Genomic DNA, 20,578 nt, shown 5'->3' with positions numbered 1-20,578 from the left:
TTAGACACGAGATAGGATAACTGTGGAACATATGCACGTTAATGGTTACATGTTGATACAAACGTTACTATACTAACGTTAGGCATCACACAGACTATGTTATTGTACCATTCATTCACTCAACAAACTGGAATCTAGCATGTTCTGTATTCTACCATTGCTTTAAATGTTCGTGTTTTAGTGTTCATTCATCTCATATTTGCCATGGATTCCGTCTGGTAGCTGAGTCGTCATCGAGAACCGGTAAGCCCACAGTCGATAGACCTGCTGCTCAGCATGCATCGGTGCGACGTCACCTCCCTGGCCTGCTACCCTGCGACGCTACCGACTTGCGCGTGCGATACTCGCCCTGGGCTTGGCCTGTGAGACTGCGTGTTGCGCTGGCTCCGATGCGATGCAACGCGATGCGATCAGCGACTCTATCCCATTCGGTAGAACTGCGTGCGGTGCAATGCTGTCATGGCACTGCTGAAGAACTGCTGTCCAAAAGCTCGGCGTTGTAATCGGCGATGCACACACTCCGCCTCACACGGGTCCGATCCTGACAGGTGCTCACGCTGGCTGTCGATGAACTAGACGGCAAAGTTATGACGGAAATGCTGCAACGCATTGCCTGCAGGTTGCCATTCCATACGATATATTATGCTCCCTGGCAGCTAAGCGTCCGACTCAGATCGTTCGATCTCCATTCCAAGACCGGTCGCAGCTACTGCGTACTGTAGTTCCATACGCTTATCGTGCGCGTATTCAATACTCAGCAGCTCAGTTACTCGGACAGCTACAGCCTGGCATTCACTGGTGCACGGAATTGGTAGACCGTCGGTCGTTGTGGCGAGTTCTAATGGCGAAAATACATGGCCCTGGAGGGGACAATGGCGATCTCAGGCGTTTTGTCGAAGTCCACAACGCGCTGCCACCATGTTATGTGATGTGATGCTTGTGAATATTCAGAGACGTCATGTCAAGGCCGACAATCATGACACGATTGGACACAGTAGCTCAAGGTTCAGCCATGTTTAATGTGCAGTGAAGAACGATCACTGATATCGGTTGGTGACATCGATAACAATCGTGATATCGTAACAGTTAGTAAATGTTGCAAGGGAATGGCATGGTGCATAAAAATTGAAGTAATGTATGCATGACCAGTAAAAATTCCGCTGACCACAGCTTTCATTTCATTTCATCAAAAATGTAATATGCCTGCCACTTGTTGCTTAAAAAAAATACTATTAGCCAGCAATTCAGAAAAGTCAAACATGGGTTGAAGGGTCTAGAAGCAATTGGAGATAGTATTGTTTCGTATGCTTTACTCAGGAAGATCAGGTTCAGAAAAAGTGCTAATATTGTGCAGTTTTCTTCAATGTTAAAATTTGAAACAAGCTGCTAAGAAAATGAAAGAGAATGTACGAAATTCAGAAAATTTCAATTCACAACTCTGCACACTCAAAATGGTTGTGATTGCTATCAACTTTCAAACCACACAGAGGAAATTGCAACAAATTTGTCATCGTACAGACCCATTGGAGTTTTGTGCAAAGATTCCCTGTGAGGGAAAGGATAACAGTGTGACAAATTTTGCAGATTGATCTAGGAGGAACACTTTACCATGCAGCCGTCGTCGCCTTGTCTGCGTTCCCGTGCAGTGCATGTGGCAGTTGCTCCACGGCGACCACTCCGTCAGTCTGCAGTCATCGCTGCACGGCTCGCGACATGTTCTCACTGCCGGTGGCATGGGGGCGCCATACTGGAGGCACAGGTCGGTGTCTACGGTTTGCCCATCTCCACGCTCACATTCCAGCACTGCGTGAATGAGGGAAGTTAGATTGTCAAGTGCTCTGATGCCACTCAGGGTTGCAAATAAACCTAACTTCGTGACCTTCCTGCCTAGCTCATGTGAACAGACATATGACAACATTCAACAAAAGTGACAAAGGAATGCTGCTTGGACAAAAACTTGCAAGGGCTTTAGAAAGATTTCATAAGGAAGACTTAATACTCAATTATAGCTTGTTAGAAACATTTGCCAACAACAGCTAAACTAACAGTCCTTTTATATTCAGGTGAGGTTAAAGTGATGGAATAAAATGGCAGTTCCGGTAACACAGCAATCATAATCTTTGTCAACATCCAACATTTTAGGGCATCACACTAACGGAAAGTGGAAGGTGCTTTCGATCTTAAACACTAAAATCTCATCCAAGAAATATTTTTGTTCCCTTGTGCAAAAATGAGCAGGGATGGAATGCTTTGACATCGGATCTGACTCATTCTAGTCTAATTCCAAAAACATCATTCTTCACAGCACAGAGAAATTTCCATCCCTAAATCTGACACTTCATCTACATTCAAAAGCGTTTGCGAGAGAGGCGAGGCAAATTGCCAATGGAGAGCACTGTACACTTCATACATACCTCTGGTTTGTAAACCATCTCCGCACTGCTCGGGGATCCCGCTGACGTACTGCGAGATCCCGGTCAGACGACACTCCTCGGTCCAGGGACCGGTCACCCAGGTGTAGGTGGAGCAGGACTCGGGGAGGCTGCACGCCCGCTCCTCCCGTAGCAGAGAGGGGCAAGCAGCGCCTTCATTTGACGGGTACTGGAGGACGTAGCGCCGTCTCTCCTGCGTTGCCAAGGAACCGTCTGGTAGGGGAAAAAATCAGAAGTGATAAATCAGTCAATGAGAAAATTTGATGTTCAGTAAACTTGTATTGATGTTAGCCGCAAACTCACAGAGATAGAGGATCTCTATGTTGCAATAATCTAAATTTACGATGCATGTATTTGCTTTTCACAAAGACAGACACTTGGAAATACACACACAAAACACACAAACACAAAATTATATGAAATGAGAACTAGTTGACATATACAAAAGGCAAAAAGAAATATTTCACCAAGCTCTAGTGGAAAAAGTCCCTGCACCAATGCAAAATGGGTTTATACTTCATCAAAAATTAAACTCCTATCACAATGTTTTGAATTATCTAGTCAATTCTGAAAGTGCTAGTGGCAGAAATATTTTCTGAAGAAGAATATGAAGTGAAATGAAAGACCGCACAATCTTATCGGGGTGCTTATAAATCGTTGATGACCACTTACAAAGAGCAGGATGAAAATTGGCTCTCATCTATTCTATATATCCCTCCAGATATATCTGTGTATTCACACAAAGCACACATGACTACCTCACCTCTCAAAAATCCAGGGCATGCATCACTCTTTGATTACCCCATCCTCCCCTGAATTATTAACTGCCTGACTGTTACCAACCGGCCGCAGTGATGTGTGTGCTGCACGAACACACTTCAGCATCCCCTGTGGCAATTAACAACTTCTGTGGCCCAGAATACATCCGACCACATCCCACCCGTCACCTGCTGCCCCCATCCCCCAACGTCCCCCCTCTCCCACCCACTCCACACGGTAAGGGAGCTATTGCCCTCAGTCATGATTTTTTCATTCTTTGTACAAGCGCCCTCCGTCCTGCAGACCCTCACCCCCCTCCCCCCCCCCCCCCCCTTTTCTGGAGCACTGAAGCTGGGAATATGATCTGTAGCATCTTGAACTTCCTCCCTCATTAGAATATTGTTGTGAGCAGGTCCATTTGAAGAGGTAACTGAAAGACTAACATCTATTCATCTATTTACCTATCTTTCAGTATGTCTAAATATCTGCCTTCCTCACCTTCTCTAGTAATATCTGTCTTTCAAGCTATTCATCCACCAAACTATCTACTTATATTACCATTTCTTTTTATCTATCTGTCTGTATCTATCTACCTATCTATTTCCCTATCTATTTCTCTATCTGTCTATCTATCTATACTCTCTATGTACTGAAACATGTACTTGTACATTTATAGACATACACATACACACATACATACACACACACACACACACACACACACACACACACACTTATATCTAAGACATATATATTTATGTATGAATATGTAAGCAAGCAATGTCCAAATGTTCCTTTATGGCATACCTGGTGGACAAGTGGTTGGACATGGCGTCCAGTCACCAAACTCCGACAAGACACAGTCTAGGATGCAGGGCACTTTGCAAGGCCTGGAACTGGGTGGACGGAGGGGCTCATAGCACCTGGCCGGAGAGAGGAAATGAACAGGGAGGAATGGTCAGCATCAAATGTTTGGATATCAAAAGTTCATGTGAATGTGAGAATTGATTATACCACAGTATGACTAAAGTTGATCACACAGTCTGCAAAGTTCAACCCACTCCTGTATACTTCAGATGTATCTGTGACAAAAATTTGGTTGTGCGTTAGAATAATTTTGTAATGAACACTACTGTTGCGAAAACTCTGAATTTCTGTCTCCAATGAAATGTTTGATAATTTGGAAGTATCCTCTGACCAGTAGGTGTATCATATCATATCATTCATATGCATCCAGTCTTCTTTTAGCTCCTTCTTCTGGTTGGAGTACAGTTCATCATGTGGTGCATTAATGTCCTTGATGTACTGACTGACCAGTCTTGTGTATTTCTTGGGTGTATTTGGGGTGGACCACTTCAACGAGTTTTGCATCCTGCTCTCATGATCTATGCAATGAATGAATAAATCAGGGGCTTTTACACATGTGGGTTGCAACTCTCACACATGGGACCTCCATTTTATAAAATTTTGCCTCTTACTAGAGGGGAGGACATGATAACACACAACATTTTCACCTAGACTCACTAGGACTTGAACCCGAGCAATGTGACTTTGCAAGGTACACACATGATGGACAGAGCCACCTTGTAATCTTACAAAGACATTGCAGAATAACTGATGTGTGACGATGCCAAAAATAAAATCGTTACCTTTTGTCGGGAGCAACCTTGGCTGGGTTGATCCTGCTGCAGCTCACGTTGCGAGTCTGGGTTCCCATCCCACAGCTCCCGTCCTCGTCTGGGGCGTCCGGTGGGTCCATGGCATCCAGGCCGAGGGTGCACTCGCCCCACTCTGTGGTCATCCAGGCAAACAGGGTGCAGCTGTGGTGGTTGCAGTTCCTCGACTCTATCAGGTCCGCATCATCGGGACATTGAGCCCCGCCTAGCAACAACAAAAGATCATCAATTGCCAGGTCAGAGGAGAGAAAATTCAGAATCTTGGCAGAACATAGTTTCATTTTACAATACATTTAATGATATTCTGCTTCAACAAACATCCTACATAAGTTGAAGCAATTTGATTCAAATTGTGTATTTGAGAGTCTTTGGCATATATCAAAGATGTAATGTCATCATATATTTTACGGAACACACTTGTAAACAAAAACATGCCATATACAGCACATGCACATGCTCTCCGTCAAAGCGAATATAGAATCAGATTCAACTGAAACTCAAGAAAGAACTAAAAGTGCAGTGGTTCTCATTCTGCCTCAAGTATATAAAAGCTGGCTTGACCCTTTGCTAACATTCCAACATAACCTCACCTTCTCCTGGCTGAACCAGGATGGCCCTCCGCCGGGTCTGGACCCCGCCCTTCCCCTCCCCCTCGCAGGTCATGGAACACTCGGACCAGGCGCTCCACTCGCCCAGGACGCAGTCGTTGGGGCAAGGCGCGGTGCAGGCCACCTCCTCGTCTGGTCTCCTCGACACACTCTCGCACATTTCTTCTTTATCACCTTCCACTTTTAGCTATGGAGGATTGCAGGAATAAAATATTTAAAAAACATAGAAGAGCTCCATGTTCACATATTAAAAATATTTGAAACATATGAGTATATGATATGCATCTGGGGAAAAAAGGAGAAATGCATTTTCTGAATACTTGGCTGAAACACTTGGTTAAGGAGTGGCTATGATGCTTGAAACAGATAAACAAATGAATATATAAATGCATATGTATATATTAGCATATATAGCCTTATTATTGTTCTTCTCTGCCAGCTTCCACTTGCAGTGTAGGATGATTAAAAAAGTTAGAGCAGCATGATGACAGCCCTAACAAACACAACACTCCCTATATATTTTTCTATTTCTACATTGTTACACTTGCGGTACTCATACATTGCAGCATAATCTTTCTTTGGATTGACGCATGACCATTAAACTTCAATGGCAAGCATAAAGGATGCAGCAAATCGGCACTGTTTCCATGGTGACGTGGATGACAGACAAATCCATACCTCCTGGGAGTTGATGCAGGATACCCTCCGCGTCATCATACCGTCTCCGCACATTGTCTGGGCATTGTTAGGCTGGCAGGTGGTCTCCTCAGTGACCCAACGGTAGCAGCGGTGGACGTTGCAGGGGGCGTGCTCCGAAAGGTGGGGACACGCCCTGCCCCCGTGGGCGGGGGCCGAGACGATGCGACGGGTCCGACTTATGTGACCTGAGGAAAAGGGATGTTAAAAACTTGGCCTGACTTTGATCATTTCACAAGGAGTGAATACAGGCTCCCCTTTCAGAAAGTTTTTCAATATGCATCATTTTCTTGCTCACAAATGTATATGCTTGCATAATGTATGCAATGTATGTGCATCTTTGTGGGCTTATATACACACACACAGACATGTATATATACCACTGTACACATAATTACAAAAATGCACCTACAAGTCACAAAAATTCTGTTGCCTTTTCTTTCTTGTGTGTTTCAAAATGTGTGTCTCAATAAAGCTTTGAATGAATGCTTATGTGTACTTGAAGGAAAAAACTAAAAGACTCTTGCCAAGCAAACAAGCCAAAAGGCTGAGGGATTGTCGTCATGAACACAGCACTAAATGTTGCATACCATTTTGATCCCCAGGAGAAAACAAGATGAACAGTCACTTCAAAGACTTGCCGACATTTAAAGGTTCATGACTAAAAAAAGAGCAGTTTTTTCCCCCAGAGGGTGGTGTTTGTGGGACTTTGGGAAATCCACAAGAAATTGTCAATTTAGTCTGCAATTCTCTGACACTGATGAAAGACTACAAAATTATCCAAGCAAAATAATCCAGTGAAATATTGTCATCAAAGAACACTAAATAGAGTGTGGCAAATGACACAAGACTTGCTTTAGGAAAAGAGAGAAGTGTTCAAAACGTCTTCACTTAATAAACAAGGTTGTTAGTGTGGTACCATGACACTCCTTCAAATGGCAGAGAAAAAGATATACCTTTCTCAATCATGAAAAAAGAATTGTTTCTATCATAATGCCTTTTTGTTGCATGTGACTTATATTTGATCTACAAGGAGAATAAAACCACTGGAATGAGATAAAAGAGAAGGACAGAGAGATCGAGAGATGAAAGAAATATATACAATATAAATGTATCTATCTAGCTGGTCTTAACTCATGCACTGCCAGCTCTGGCATGAAGCTATTTTGGAAATGAGCACATCAGAACATTGATCGCAAGCAGTCCCACAAAAAAGCTCTTCTCACCAAGCCTCGATGAAACCCAAACAAGAGCCCGCATGGATTCAGGTGACTGTGAAGCTGCTGTGTCCTAATATCAGCCACTAAAACCCACTTCCATTCCACCTTCATCTTTCCTCCTCCCTTTGCCCCCCCCCCCCCCCAACAAAAAAAAAAAAAAAAAGAGAGAAAAATATGTCACACGTATATGAGTATGATACGGTTTCTACATCCCCTCTCAGTCAAATCTCAGGGGAGTTGTCGTGGGTTCAGGTATAATTGATTACCAAGATACTCGATCTACCAAGATAAAGAGAGAGACAGAGAGAGAGAGAGACAGAGAGAGGGAGAGACAGAGAGAGAGAAAGAAAGAAAGGGGCACTGCAAAAAAAAAGTGTGTTGATAACTTTACCATATGGTGATATATTTCTCCAATGAAAGGGGGAATAGATAATTTGGATAAAGTATGTGTATACTGTGAGTTCTCAAGATATGTTGTACAACATTGTCGTTATGTCATCCAACATTTTGAGCAGCATGTACTTTGCTGAAAATAATGCAATACTTTTGTTTTTACTCAGACCATCTTCACATCATAACTATCGTTACTGTTTACTCATTTATTTCATTTCCATCAAATTCCAACATTATGTGTGTTCAAACGTTTTACTGCAAATTGCATTTTCGTTGAAAATGAAATGATTTGAAATGAATGATATGAAAATTGTGATATATCATCAATATCATCATTATTATGACATCACTGTCATAAGTATATCAGAAGAGTATCTAGCTCCTTTTTCCTCCTATCATCCTGGAAAAAGGTCACAACACCACAATTACTAAAACAGTACACCTACACCAACAAACACTCATGCAGCTACAGCTAGGAAGGTAACTTTAGGAGTCTGCTGTAGAAATTAAAAATTGCCTACCTTGTACTCGTATCACTTTATCTTGCTCAACTGGAAATAATATCTCTACACATCACTTCTCATGGACTGCAATGTCAAGATTTCTGGATAAAGTCTAGATACTACCCCTCTCTCTTCTAATCTATTTCTCTCTCTTTCCCTCTCTCTTCTTACCTATCCCTATCCTTCCTATCTCTTTCTCTCTTTACCTCCCCTCTTTTTCTCTATTTCTATCTCTCTCTCCTTATATGTATGTATATATATATATATATGTATATATATATATATATTTATATATACATATACATATATATATATATTTATATATACATATACATATATGTATATATATATATATATATATATCATCCTCATTCTTTTCCTTCGTCTTTTTCTCTATTGCTGTTTCTACTTCTATCTATTTCTCTCTCTTTCTCTCTATGTATCTTCCTCTCTCTTCTCCTTCTCACTTCTGCTCTATCTCTCACTCTGACTCTCTCTCTCTCCCTATCTACTTGGCTGTCTCCATCTCTCCTGCGATATACACCATATCTTTATGCTCTTTGATGCTATCCATCATTTGGTGACTCTATTTTTATTTTGCCAAAACCCGTCTCCATGCGTGGAGCAAAAAAAAAAAAATCATCATTCTCCTTGCAGCGCTAACAGCCCATATTTTGGTCCCCAAAAACATATTATCACTAATTTAGCCCTGCCCTGGGAGTCTTTATCAGCATTTTCTTGGAGCCAAAGATGTGCTGGGGGAAAAAAGGGGGGAGCAGAGATTTAAAAGAATATTATATGTAGCATCGCAGTTTGAAAGTCACAGTATCAGAAGCACTGATGTGCATTTGCTTTCACTTTAACATCCTGACATATTAAATGAACCTCCTTATTCCCCTACATGAGTTTAGTTCGTGATAAACTTAATGAAATGTTTCTTGCCAATGTCATTGCATGTCATACCACTGAGCAACAACTAATTTCTTTCATTTATACATTCATGTCAAGTCATTTGTATGAGACAAATAATTCACAGTGGTGAGGGCATTAAAGAGAATTATTCACACAAAGTACCTTCAGAACAGTGTATTGGTACATGCCAGAAGCGATAACTGAGAGTGTTTGGACTGTTTTGAAGATACCGAATGTGGGTAACTACACTATCGCTCAAACGAAATGATGTACATCACTTGAAGGGTTTGTTTGCAAAAACCGATAAGTCCATTTTTGAAGATTTTGAAGTACGATCTCTGTCATAAAGTGCAAAATAATACCTTTTAAATGATACATTGGTCACTACATAAAGGTATATTTTTGAAGTTATGGTCAAAAGAAGCAAAAATTTTCTTATTATTCTCTTTATTTTTCTTGACCTCTGATGAAGCAGTTCCTTGTGATTTGATAAATCATACTCATCAGAAATAAATAAAATGGTTGACATCTCGCCTGGTAACCATTCTGATGTGAAAGTACAAATGACTGGCATCGCTTGCCCGGCAGAAGAGCCCTTGCAAGTTTACATCATGCAAGCTTTAGGACCTTTTTGCTGAGCAGGTAACACATTATACTTCACTTATTGACATTCATAAGGAAAATTATGTGTTCTGCAAACATAAATGCCTGGTTACGTGTATGCCCTCAATCATTTGATTAGAGTTTGCTTCAAAATTTTATGAGTATTATACATGTACAGTATGTATGTAAATTAGTGTTAGTGTTTATACCGTTTACCTATTCATGCATCTTTATCTTATTGCCTTTAAAAAAAATTTGAGACAGTCACATGTGGTCTAATACACATGTCAAAGTTGAATCATTAATGTGCTTCTGTGTACAAGTGCTGAATGTATATAAAAATGGGTCTGCGCATACTGATATTCAAACACAGCTGAATGTCTAGGTTATTCCACTCTTGTTCCTTAAGTCTCTTAATACTTTCATATCCAAGCAGCACTGACTGCCTGGAAACAGGTTGCTGCTGGGATTGACAAAGTTAACAGAATTATTTTTTTTTGGAATTACACAATGTCAGCACCTAGTGAAAGAATGAACTTTACAGCTCCTAGCTTTCTTAAAAGACGTGGTAGCTGATGTATGTGAGGATACCATGCAATGGGATCAAGGCTGGTCTGACATGGATATGTTAGGGAATGAACTTTGTATAGCTTTATCATTGATCTCTATGTATTAAAGTATACACACAGCCAAAGGATCTATTCTAGCAGGTCTGTGCTACTGTAAAAGTGGAAATTTTCACGGTGTTGAAATGTTCGCGCATTTCGCACAACCCGAAACTAGTGCGAAAATAAAAGCACGCGAATATTTTTGCTTGCCATATGTTCCAGTAGATGAAGTCTTGAGTCCGTGGAATTAAAAACACACGAAACTCTTCTTACCCCGCCAAGTGGGAAAATATCCACTTTTACAGTATTTGTGGTATTTTAACGTACCCCAGTTGGCAACAAATGAAGATCCATTCAATTAGCTAGGCCACCCTTCTTTCCCCATGCTACCAAGTTTTTGAATATTTGAAACACCTTTAGTGCTTTAAACTAGAATTGAAAGTTAATCCAGCAAGCTAAAAATCAAAAGGGGCAATGTATTTACCTTTTTATCTCCTCGACAGATCATTTCAGATGGACGATGCAGTCATATATTCACAGGAAAACCACCAATATATTTCTCCTTCCTCCCCCAGCCCCTCGCCCCCCCCCCCCCCCACCTTCCATCCATCTACAGGGTCCACTGGCCCACATCTTTTCTACATCTGTTGGCCAAAAAAGCCCTGGAGTGCATTAACATCCCGGCAGAAGGAATCCCGCTAAATTGGTTTGCAATCAAATCTCACCTGCAAAACACCTGCCATCGACATATGTCAGGCCTGCGAATCTACACGTCTCCGTGGCATTTCTGACATGCCGCGAGAGTGGATTTCATCTTCATCTAGCCGGGGTCCCCCCGACATTTGATGGGTTTTATTAAAAACCCACAGAAAGATCTAACCTCTGGCATATTTGCTATGTATTTGTGCTCATCATTGTGGTATGCAGAAATGCAGCGCTATCAGAGCAACAGCACTGTCTGCGAGTAAGTCTACTTAAAATTTCATCAGTAATTTCCAATTTAAAGAAAGAATTAGAATTGAATATCTTATGAAATGCATTCATAGACATTTGAAGGCATGAACCCCTATATATGCCTCAAATCCAATTTATTAAACAATATATGAAGCCCATGCTTTGTTGCAACTTTTTTACATTCATGACTTTAATATCATGAATGTGTATGTTATTTGTACAATCACTGTAATACCGTGAGCTGACGAAAATCGAGAGATGACGCCACGATATCTATACTGTCGATGACTTCCTTCCCTCAAGCGTTTTTCCTTCTGTGTAAAAAGGGATCAAATTTCTGTCAGATTCTATCTGCAGATGGCACTCGGCTTCATCAAAATGACTTCTCTCATGTTGGATTTAATCAATCCCTCTAGACTGACACCAACAAGTGAAGTGCAGAAACAAAAAAATCTCATTCACTTCTCTTTTGCCTATTTCAGTAATCAATTACAGTTTTCTCGCACACATGCCATCAGCCACACACAATCACACAGACAAAAAAAAAAAGAATATTAAAAAAACCTTCTTTCCTCTGGACATTGCATTGGCATATCCCAGGTGTTCACATTTGTGACGCTGCATCACAATAAAAGCAAAACGCCACCAGATGAGTTTTGCTTTTGTTGCCCTTTAGCTTCACTTCCGTTCAAAGGTTTATGTGAGATTTTGAAAATATTTCACTGCAATTAGCCCTTTATGACATATTCCTGTTATTGTTTTTACTAGTCTTACTTTTGTAAGTTTTTGTAAATGTTTGATGTACTTGTTTACATGCTTAAGAAAATAGGACACAGCAGCATCAGACAAAAAAAAAAAACATAGGTGAAAAGAAACAGTATGGAATGCGGCTTGCATTTAAATTTCTGCTATAAAGCAAAAGAACAACTTCTTCAGAAAGAAATATCAGAAATTGGTATTGTTGATGCAAAGCATGATATCAGGAAATTGACCCATGTGACCTTTTATGGGTTTTGAAATGCAGGGACATGTTTGATTCTTCCACACAATGCAATGGTCCTAGGGGTGCTGTGGCACAAGGGGACAAAAGAAGTACATGTATTACATAGTAACAAGCAGGATCTCACCCCACTGCTATGAAGGATTGACCAAAACTTGTAGTAATGTTGGTGATGTGGTCACGTTGGTAATGATTTAAGTATTCTCAGTATATGGTGGTGAACAATGACACCTATACTCATACTGATGACCACTATGGAGTCCTGTTCAGCATGTAGTGCATGTAGTTACAAAAATTATTTTTTCCTGGAGTGTTCAGATCAGTGACAACGGGTTGACACACAAAAGCTGAGGTCATACTCCTAAAGATCACAAAGTAAGACTGCAAAATCTTTGTGATCTTTGGTCGTCTGTCCACAACGGCAGCCGAACTTCTCAAAGTTTGGGTCACCAGTGCGCGTGCACAAGAAAGAAGAAAGAGTACGCTGTCTGACAGCTAAAGATTGTGATGTAACAATGCACACGGGTGCAGCCCACTGAGGTACTGCCAGAAACCATTGATCGATTCCAGAAACAAGTGGTGGATGGATCATGTGACAAACTTCGCAAAGTTTCAGTTACGAGTGTTCAAATATCCCTAGTTTGAGAGGGAAGTTTTGCGAGAAGGTTTGTGAGAAGTTTCACGGAAGTTTGCCGTCACACTGACAAAACTTTGAGATCTTAAAGATCACAATATTAAACTTTGCAAACTTTTTCCATTGTGACTCCAGTTTAAGAGTGTGCAGGACGGAATAGAATGAAATTGAAATATCCTGCATGCGGAACAATTTGGGAAGCGGGATTTACTAGACAATATTTGGATGTGGTGGCATTTAAGAACCACATGCGATGGAATAAGGAATATGTATAATGCCTCTTTAAGAAGCAAACTTGTTGCCTTTTCAATCTTTTCATTGCATTTGTTTTATGTAAAAACATTGCATTTGTGCTTTGGAAGAAACTACTTTGAAACATTGTTTAATATTGCAATAAACAGTTGACTTGCACAATTCCCAAATATTAGATCAATGCAAAATAATCTCTAATATGGTGTACATACAGCAAGGGAAAGCAAATGAACATCAGTTTATCTTCCCCTCCCCACTACCCCCTTTCCCATTCATTCTTCTAGATTCAGAGTAAAACAGTCATGCCTCATATGTGTTTTGCAGGTCTGTGGCAAAGCACTTTAAACCACTGCCCTATACTGGAACTGTATATCCTGTGTATCTACTCTGTGAAGAATGATCATTTCTCGTGGGCAATAGGTCGAGTATTTGCTACAAGCCTCCGTCAATTCATTATTCATCTTGAAATGAGCGCCTTCCAGCTAAACAACCCACGCCCTCTACCCCGGATGAGGGGCGCGTGATTCGTTGTCGAGGGAGTCGCATCCCGGCATCATGTGTGGCAATCCTCTCTACGAACTCTTCTGAGTTTTATGGTGCTGTGAGATATCTCTGCATGCATCACGTCTGTATCTTCTCTTTCTATGATCCATAAATTACATTCTAAATATGGAGTGTTTCTATTCTCTCTCTCTCTCTCTCTCTATCTATCTATCTATCTATCTATCTATCTATCTATATATCTATCTATCTATCTATCTATCTATCTATCTATCTATCTGTCTGTCTATCTATCTATCTATCTCTTTCTTCCCCTCTCTCAATCCGTGCCTCAGCTAAAACACCCAACTACTATGAATAACTTTTTTTTTTTTTTTTTACTATGAATAACTTTCTGTGTACTGTAGACTGTACACGCCATATACTTTGCGAGGTTTTTATTTTTGTGAATTTCACGAGTCGGGTGCTATTTTCAAATTCAACAACATATGAAAATATCAACTTTGATCCCAACACAAATGTGACGTGCAAGCGTACATCTCTCCGCTCATTGCCGTACCCTACAATCACGAATTTAACAACTTACGGAATTGTTGGGAAGTCCCCATTTTCAGAAAAAAAAAATAATTCTTTGAACATATGGAGAGTAGCATACTATCTTATATATTGGGACTTGTAGAACAATTTTAAGAGTGATTGATTTTGCAATCTAGAACCACACTGACAGAATAAAAAAGAAGCTTATCACTTTTCTACAGAACATTAACCCATTTGAGGACGGACGGATTTTGCTACAACACGCATTTCCCACAGACACCTGCCCGAGTATACTTGGAACTCATCCTCTACGGGTCAAGTGAATTCCTACTTTGGCGACAATGCCCTTGTGTTACGGGAGACAATATTCTTGCGAGTCATTAATTCTGTAAATATCAGTCAACTGGTGAAATTTGTGAAGATAGAAGCATTGTGAAATATACTACATATACAGTATATATAGGTTACTCTTTCTCCCCCCCCCCCCCGCTTCTTCTCTTCCTTATTCTCTTGCTCCGATTTTCTCTCTCTCTTGATCTCTCTGTCTCCACTCGTACTTTTCCTCTTTCTGTCCATGTCTGAGAAACACCAACCATGAATGATTTTGCGAGTATGTAGGTTGCTCTACGTCTCCAAAGGTGAGTGAGCTGGACATTGGTGTTGCCCTCATGCGACAAAGTGTTGGTCGTCACCCGCCCATTTCTTTTTTCTTCATCTTCAGTCGGTTTTCGACTGTGAAGGCACCCGAAGGCAGTGCAGGAAACCCTCCAATGTTTACCAAAGGATGTCAGCGTAAGTGGCTGAATATGCCCGCCGGCGATATGGATGAAAAATACGCTATCGAGGGCGCCAACACTTCTTGCTATATTCAGCAGACAGTTGTCCGCCTTCGCCGACTGCGCATGAATTCCTATCATACGACTTTTAGCATGATATGACGTCTTTTTTTTTAACCTCGATGCAGAAAATACATTGAACCCCATTTCATCTCATCAATTCCACCTTATGATGAACAGAAATGGTTTCCTCACTAAAGTGCAAACAAAGTATGAGGTTTGAGCCAGAGCTATTTGAAATGAAGTACTCTCTGTTTTTGACTTCATAAATCTGTGGCATGCCAGAATTACACCCGAAGATTATGTAGTGATGTAGTACATGTGTTGTTAAAACACCGAAAAGCCCCCTGCGGAATTTGCCAGCACCATGTATCTACATCTGATACAGGCTCCTTAAAGTTAAGAAATAACGGGTAATTAATGTGTGCTGAAAAGAGGTTGACATTTAAGGCTGCCAATGGCAAACACATCTATCTATAGATGGGACCAGTGGTTGGTGGGTGGGGATGTTCTCTTTTTTTTCTTCTTCTCCCCTCACGTTATTTTTATTTTCTATCTGGCTGGGTAGAACCTCTCAGGCCTTCATCCGCACATGCGCGGAATCCCGATGCTAACGACGGTGCGGAGACTGACGGCACGAGGTAGCCATTAAGCTCACAGACGTGACGAGAATAAGACCAGGTTGCCTTAAAGTCGGGATCACTGATTCTATTCAAAGGCAGACAGCCCATGCACACACCATATGTACCCAGTGTTAGCTCATGACCTGATATTCCCATTTCTGTGAAAGTTGTCCTTTTTTTTTTCTTGCTCTAATTTCTCTGCCTTTTCCAACAGTGCCACATGCTGGACATGCATGGTCCAAATCTAAACCATCATTTCTCCTTCAGACAAACTATGTTAAAGGAGATCATGGGGAAACTGAAGTCTTAACAGCAGGGCTCCACACTAACTTTTATTTTTGGTGGCCCAAAGGCAAACATCCAACCTTTTTTGGTGGCCCGATCAGGCCACCAAATTCTTCATTTCTGAAATTTTGGAGGCCCGACGTGCGTTTTTGGTGGCCCTGGGCCACCGTTAGTGTCAAGCCCTGCTTAACAGGATCAGTAAGCATCTGGTGATTGTATAATACTGGGATTAAAAAAAATATATCACAAAGTGAAAGTGTTAGTGCAAGAACTAAACCACTGAAGACATTTCCTTCCATGTGTAGTAGCTATTTAATTTCAAAACAATGACAAGATTAGTTGATTTTGTGAATTACAAACAAGACATGAATTTCTTTTTTTTCATCAACATGACAAAAGTTGGTTAATGTCAAATGCATTTCTGCTTCTGCTTTTAACTAATGTCCAGAGAGTATATTTTCAACTGTCAAACTAATTAATCAAACTGCAAATATACATTTAGTCACCAATTCTGCTTGTAATGACAGCAGCCATATACATGTGATTTCTTTCCTAATCATCCTTATTACAAGACATATCTGTTTGGTTTTGTAACCACTGCGTTAGAATCATTTAGAGGGCTGTCAAAAATTGTGAGTATCTTCTTCCTGTATCTCCCTTTTGATGTCTCGTCAGTTTAAGCCATGTTTTCTTTTCAGCTGGCCTAACTTTTTGGGAAGTTCTCAAGACCGCCCGATCTCTTCCTCATGGCATCATCATTTAAACTAAACTGGCAAAAAAAATAAAAAATCCTTTGCAAAACAAACACAGGCAAGTCACCCCAAAAATGGACAAATATCAAACATTACCCGTCTCCGTGCTCAGAGGTGTTTTCTCGAAGACAGACAGCTCTGAAAAATTGTCGACTTTGTCTCTACTTCCCAAAGCCATGCACTGCACATAAACAATGGCACAGCCGCCCCGCCTTTCCCAACTGCCTAACGCGCTTGTTTAATGTCGGTCAAAACACTTTGTTGTGCAAACTCACAAGGGTAGCACTTTACACCCAAGAATGTGAGAGCTGGGGATGAAATGTACAGAAAAAAATCCCAAATATGCAGACTGTCTCTTTGAAGGCCAAAAAAAAAGGAGAAAACTTTCACACACATCTTCTCCTCATACAGAATAACAAATAAGAAGAGAAAATATTGATTTCCCAGTGCAATCAATCTCCACTATCAATATACCTGATGTCTATGCACATATCTGTTATTTCTTGCACTTAGCTCTATGTGTTTAAAAGAAAACAAACCTGCTGATACAGTATAGTGACTGATATTTTCTTTCAATGATACAGACTATTACCCACCTTCTCATTTTCAGACTTTTAGTTTTCAAGTGACATGTTTGCCATTCATGAAACCAAGATACATTGTAGCTGAGACATTTTGCAGTTTGTGAGACAACCCTGTGCCTGGCTGATGCAGACTAATTCCACAGATTTTTTTTTTTTTCATCATGAGGTGCAGAAGTTTGGTTTTGGATATGATATTTTTTACTCATTGCATCCATTCTCTCGATTATTATTCTCATCCTCGATCCACTCTCGTCTTTATACCCCCCTGAAACCCAAAGAGAGAAATGATCCGGGGATGAGAGAGGAAACCCCTGCCGTGTGAGGGGGTACCCCTTTGATGGGCCATCCATGGCAAGGCATCATTACCTCGAAATGTCACGCATTATATAATCTCCAGCCAGGAAAAACGCAGACAAGGAGAGCGTGATGGAAGGACGATGGGGCGGAAAAGCGCATTTAGATGACAGTGAACCGTCGTCGTTGTCGGGAGATCGAAAAACAGCACAACTCTCGAGGCCCGGCCTTTCCATATACACACGCTGGAACCCTAGGCTTGCGTGCCAAATCCGGGGCCCCCGCATCAAGAAGTAATTACCCACCGGTTTCAGTTTTCCATATTTCAGGGAAGAAAATGATGAGCTGCTCCTCGATATCAAAGTAATCACCATGTCAGTTTGTTCTTGAAGTGAGAGTCAGATGGTGTAAAGAAGTAAAAGTATTGGTTGCTATACTCTGCTCCCTCTTTTTGTACCTCATGTATTTATTTAGGGTTTTCATTTTTGTAACACTTAAGACCAGTGGGGAGATGACATATCACAAAATTTTTATAACAAGTCTTTAATAAACATCTACAAAACCGTGGCAATCTAGGCATGAGAAATACCATGCCTTACACTGTTAAACAAATGAAACTTGAGGACAGGTGACCTTTTTTTCACATTCTAATCCATTTTCTCCCCTTTTCTTTCTCAAATCCTGTCAATATCATTGTAAGTGCCAAGAACCATGTTTTATCTGCCCTATTCTTGGCAGGACAGCCTCGTGAATGGTAGACTGATATACCCATGAGCGTCCACAATAGGTATGGCTGATCATTCATTGACAGGACTTAATTAATTCTGTCTTGAAAATGTGACAGCTGTTTCATTTTGACAGATACTTTGGGAAGACAAAAAAAAAACTGAGACAAAGAAAACATGACTGCTGTCAGAACAATGCGTAGAGTACTGTGTAACACACTTCAGCATGAAGTTGGTATGCGACAATGCCCAAAGAGCTGTTTTATATATTTCTCTTGATCAATCAAAATGATGTAAGTTTGATACTTTGGTGCTTTGACAAAGAAGGGAAAAGTTAATGAATAACCAGCAAATATTTCCTTTGCATATTCATCTCTAGTCTGGTATTCTATTCATGTGAATTTTTCATTCTTTATTCTGTATTCCATCACTTGACACAGACATGCCATTAAAAAAATAAGAAAAATAATACATATACATCGTATTCATCTATTCATCTACTTGTCTGTCTAGATCTATATCTACAATCTGTATCTATCTAGATATTGAATAAGATACATCTGATTTGACAAAGTTCCACTGTAGTCTTTTTAATGAATCAACCCATTTCAAAATTCCTGTGTTTCTAATGAATTAAAGACACTTTTTCATATACAGTGGTTTTGCAATTTCAAAAAAAAAAAAAAGTTAAATGCAGCTGGCTGTGCTGTGTAATGATGTTTAAACAAAGGAAAAAATGCAGCTGGCTGAACTGCGTAATGATGTTTAAACAAAGGAAAAAATATTAATGCAAACAGAAGTCGTGAAAATGATGCCATCTCTATACAACATACCTGTGAAAAAAAAATACACCACGCTAATTCTGAATTACTGTCTCCTGAGTAGGGCAAATCCAGTCATTCAAATATCTTCCTTTGTTGAAGCTTTACTAATAATATTTAGCAACAATTTGCTCACAGTGTTATTTTTCTATGCTGTATCAGAGATACTAGCACTAGGTAGCATAATTACATAGGTCTCCATGCAGCTCAGATTTCTGAGAAAGGAAATGCCCTTACAAAGCACCTTTAATCTATCTCTTCAGAAAGTGCGATGATTGTATACAAAGAAGGGTGAAGTAAGTTATTTTCTTTTCATGCTCTCTCTCATTCAGCCTCTTCATGTTGTTACCGCAGGTGGAGGACGACTGCGATCCCGACTCGATAGCGTCAAAGTTGATAGCTTCAATGTCGCATATCATTCACACCCACGCAGCTGATCAATGAGCTGGCGACCTTTTTTGTGTCTTCAGACTTGTTTGTTTGCTTCGGAAGACCAGACTTCAGCAGGCACTTTATCCAGTGGTAATTGAGAATTAGAGGATGTTATTGCCACAGGGCTTGACTCCCCAGAGTTGATGTTATTCTATGTTGTTCTGCTCGAGATTGGGTTTGTTGATGAGAGTTAATGCACGCTGCATCTCCGTGTTACGTATGTGCTTAATGAACTCGAACACGTGCTACGAACTTTGGCTTTTGAATGGGAGATCTTGCACTGTTGAATGATCCGCCAACTTTATTGATCGCAATTTGTTAATCACTTTCAAATTGCTCAGTGACGTACACAGAGTAAATCTATGCTCAGTTATCAACATGTCAATTAATGCCATTTTAGGTCTGTATTTTGCGTTGCTCCTGGCATATATTAAGATACACTGCCTCCAGACCAGTGTCTGACAGTTACATGTATGTTATATTCCTTGGGATTTTCACTTGATATTGCCTCCTCTTTCAAAACAGTCACACTCAGGAGTTGCAGGAACTCCTCCTCCTCCTTTTTTGTGGCCCCTGACACTGACAGCAAACATTATGATATGGCAGCAAAACTATGAATTTACATAATAACGATAACTCCAAATGGTGTCTGGCAGTAATAACATTTCTAAGATCATTTCCAAGTTTCTGATGTAAAAGTACCATTTCCTAAATGTTTCTCCTCCTGTTAATTGGCATATGAGAAATTAATCATTCACTTTGGGTGACAAAATAGTACTTTAGTCTATATAGTATGATTGCGTGACTCATTGGTTCCACATAACAACTTATGTGACCCACCATTCAATATTTCATGGGTATAATGCTGATACGGACATAAGCAACCTATCATACCAGCCACATGCAGATCACATGCATACAACATCTCCCCCTTGGAT

General features: G+C 40.5%; 1 protein-coding gene across 1 annotated transcript in view; it reads right to left on the bottom strand.

The window, feature by feature from the left end:
• The window catches only part of LOC140237957 (thrombospondin type-1 domain-containing protein 7B-like), a 142,740-nt gene that overhangs the window by 30,020 nt on the left and 92,142 nt on the right, over positions 1-20,578 (bottom strand). Inside the window, exons 7-12 of the mRNA XM_072317887.1 lie at positions 6,154-6,359; positions 5,458-5,662; positions 4,841-5,072; positions 3,999-4,114; positions 2,415-2,645; positions 1,609-1,803 (exon numbers count right to left, since the gene is read on the bottom strand). Coding sequence (XP_072173988.1) covers positions 1,609-1,803; positions 2,415-2,645; positions 3,999-4,114; positions 4,841-5,072; positions 5,458-5,662; positions 6,154-6,359 — 1,185 coding nt within the window. The remainder of the gene's footprint in view (positions 1-1,608; positions 1,804-2,414; positions 2,646-3,998; positions 4,115-4,840; positions 5,073-5,457; positions 5,663-6,153; positions 6,360-20,578) is intronic.

The sequence above is a fragment of the Diadema setosum genome, chromosome 14, assembly GCF_964275005.1.
Source record: "Diadema setosum chromosome 14, eeDiaSeto1, whole genome shotgun sequence".
Taxonomy (NCBI): domain Eukaryota; kingdom Metazoa; phylum Echinodermata; class Echinoidea; order Diadematoida; family Diadematidae; genus Diadema; species Diadema setosum.
This window is presented reverse-complemented; position numbering and strand designations above follow the sequence as displayed.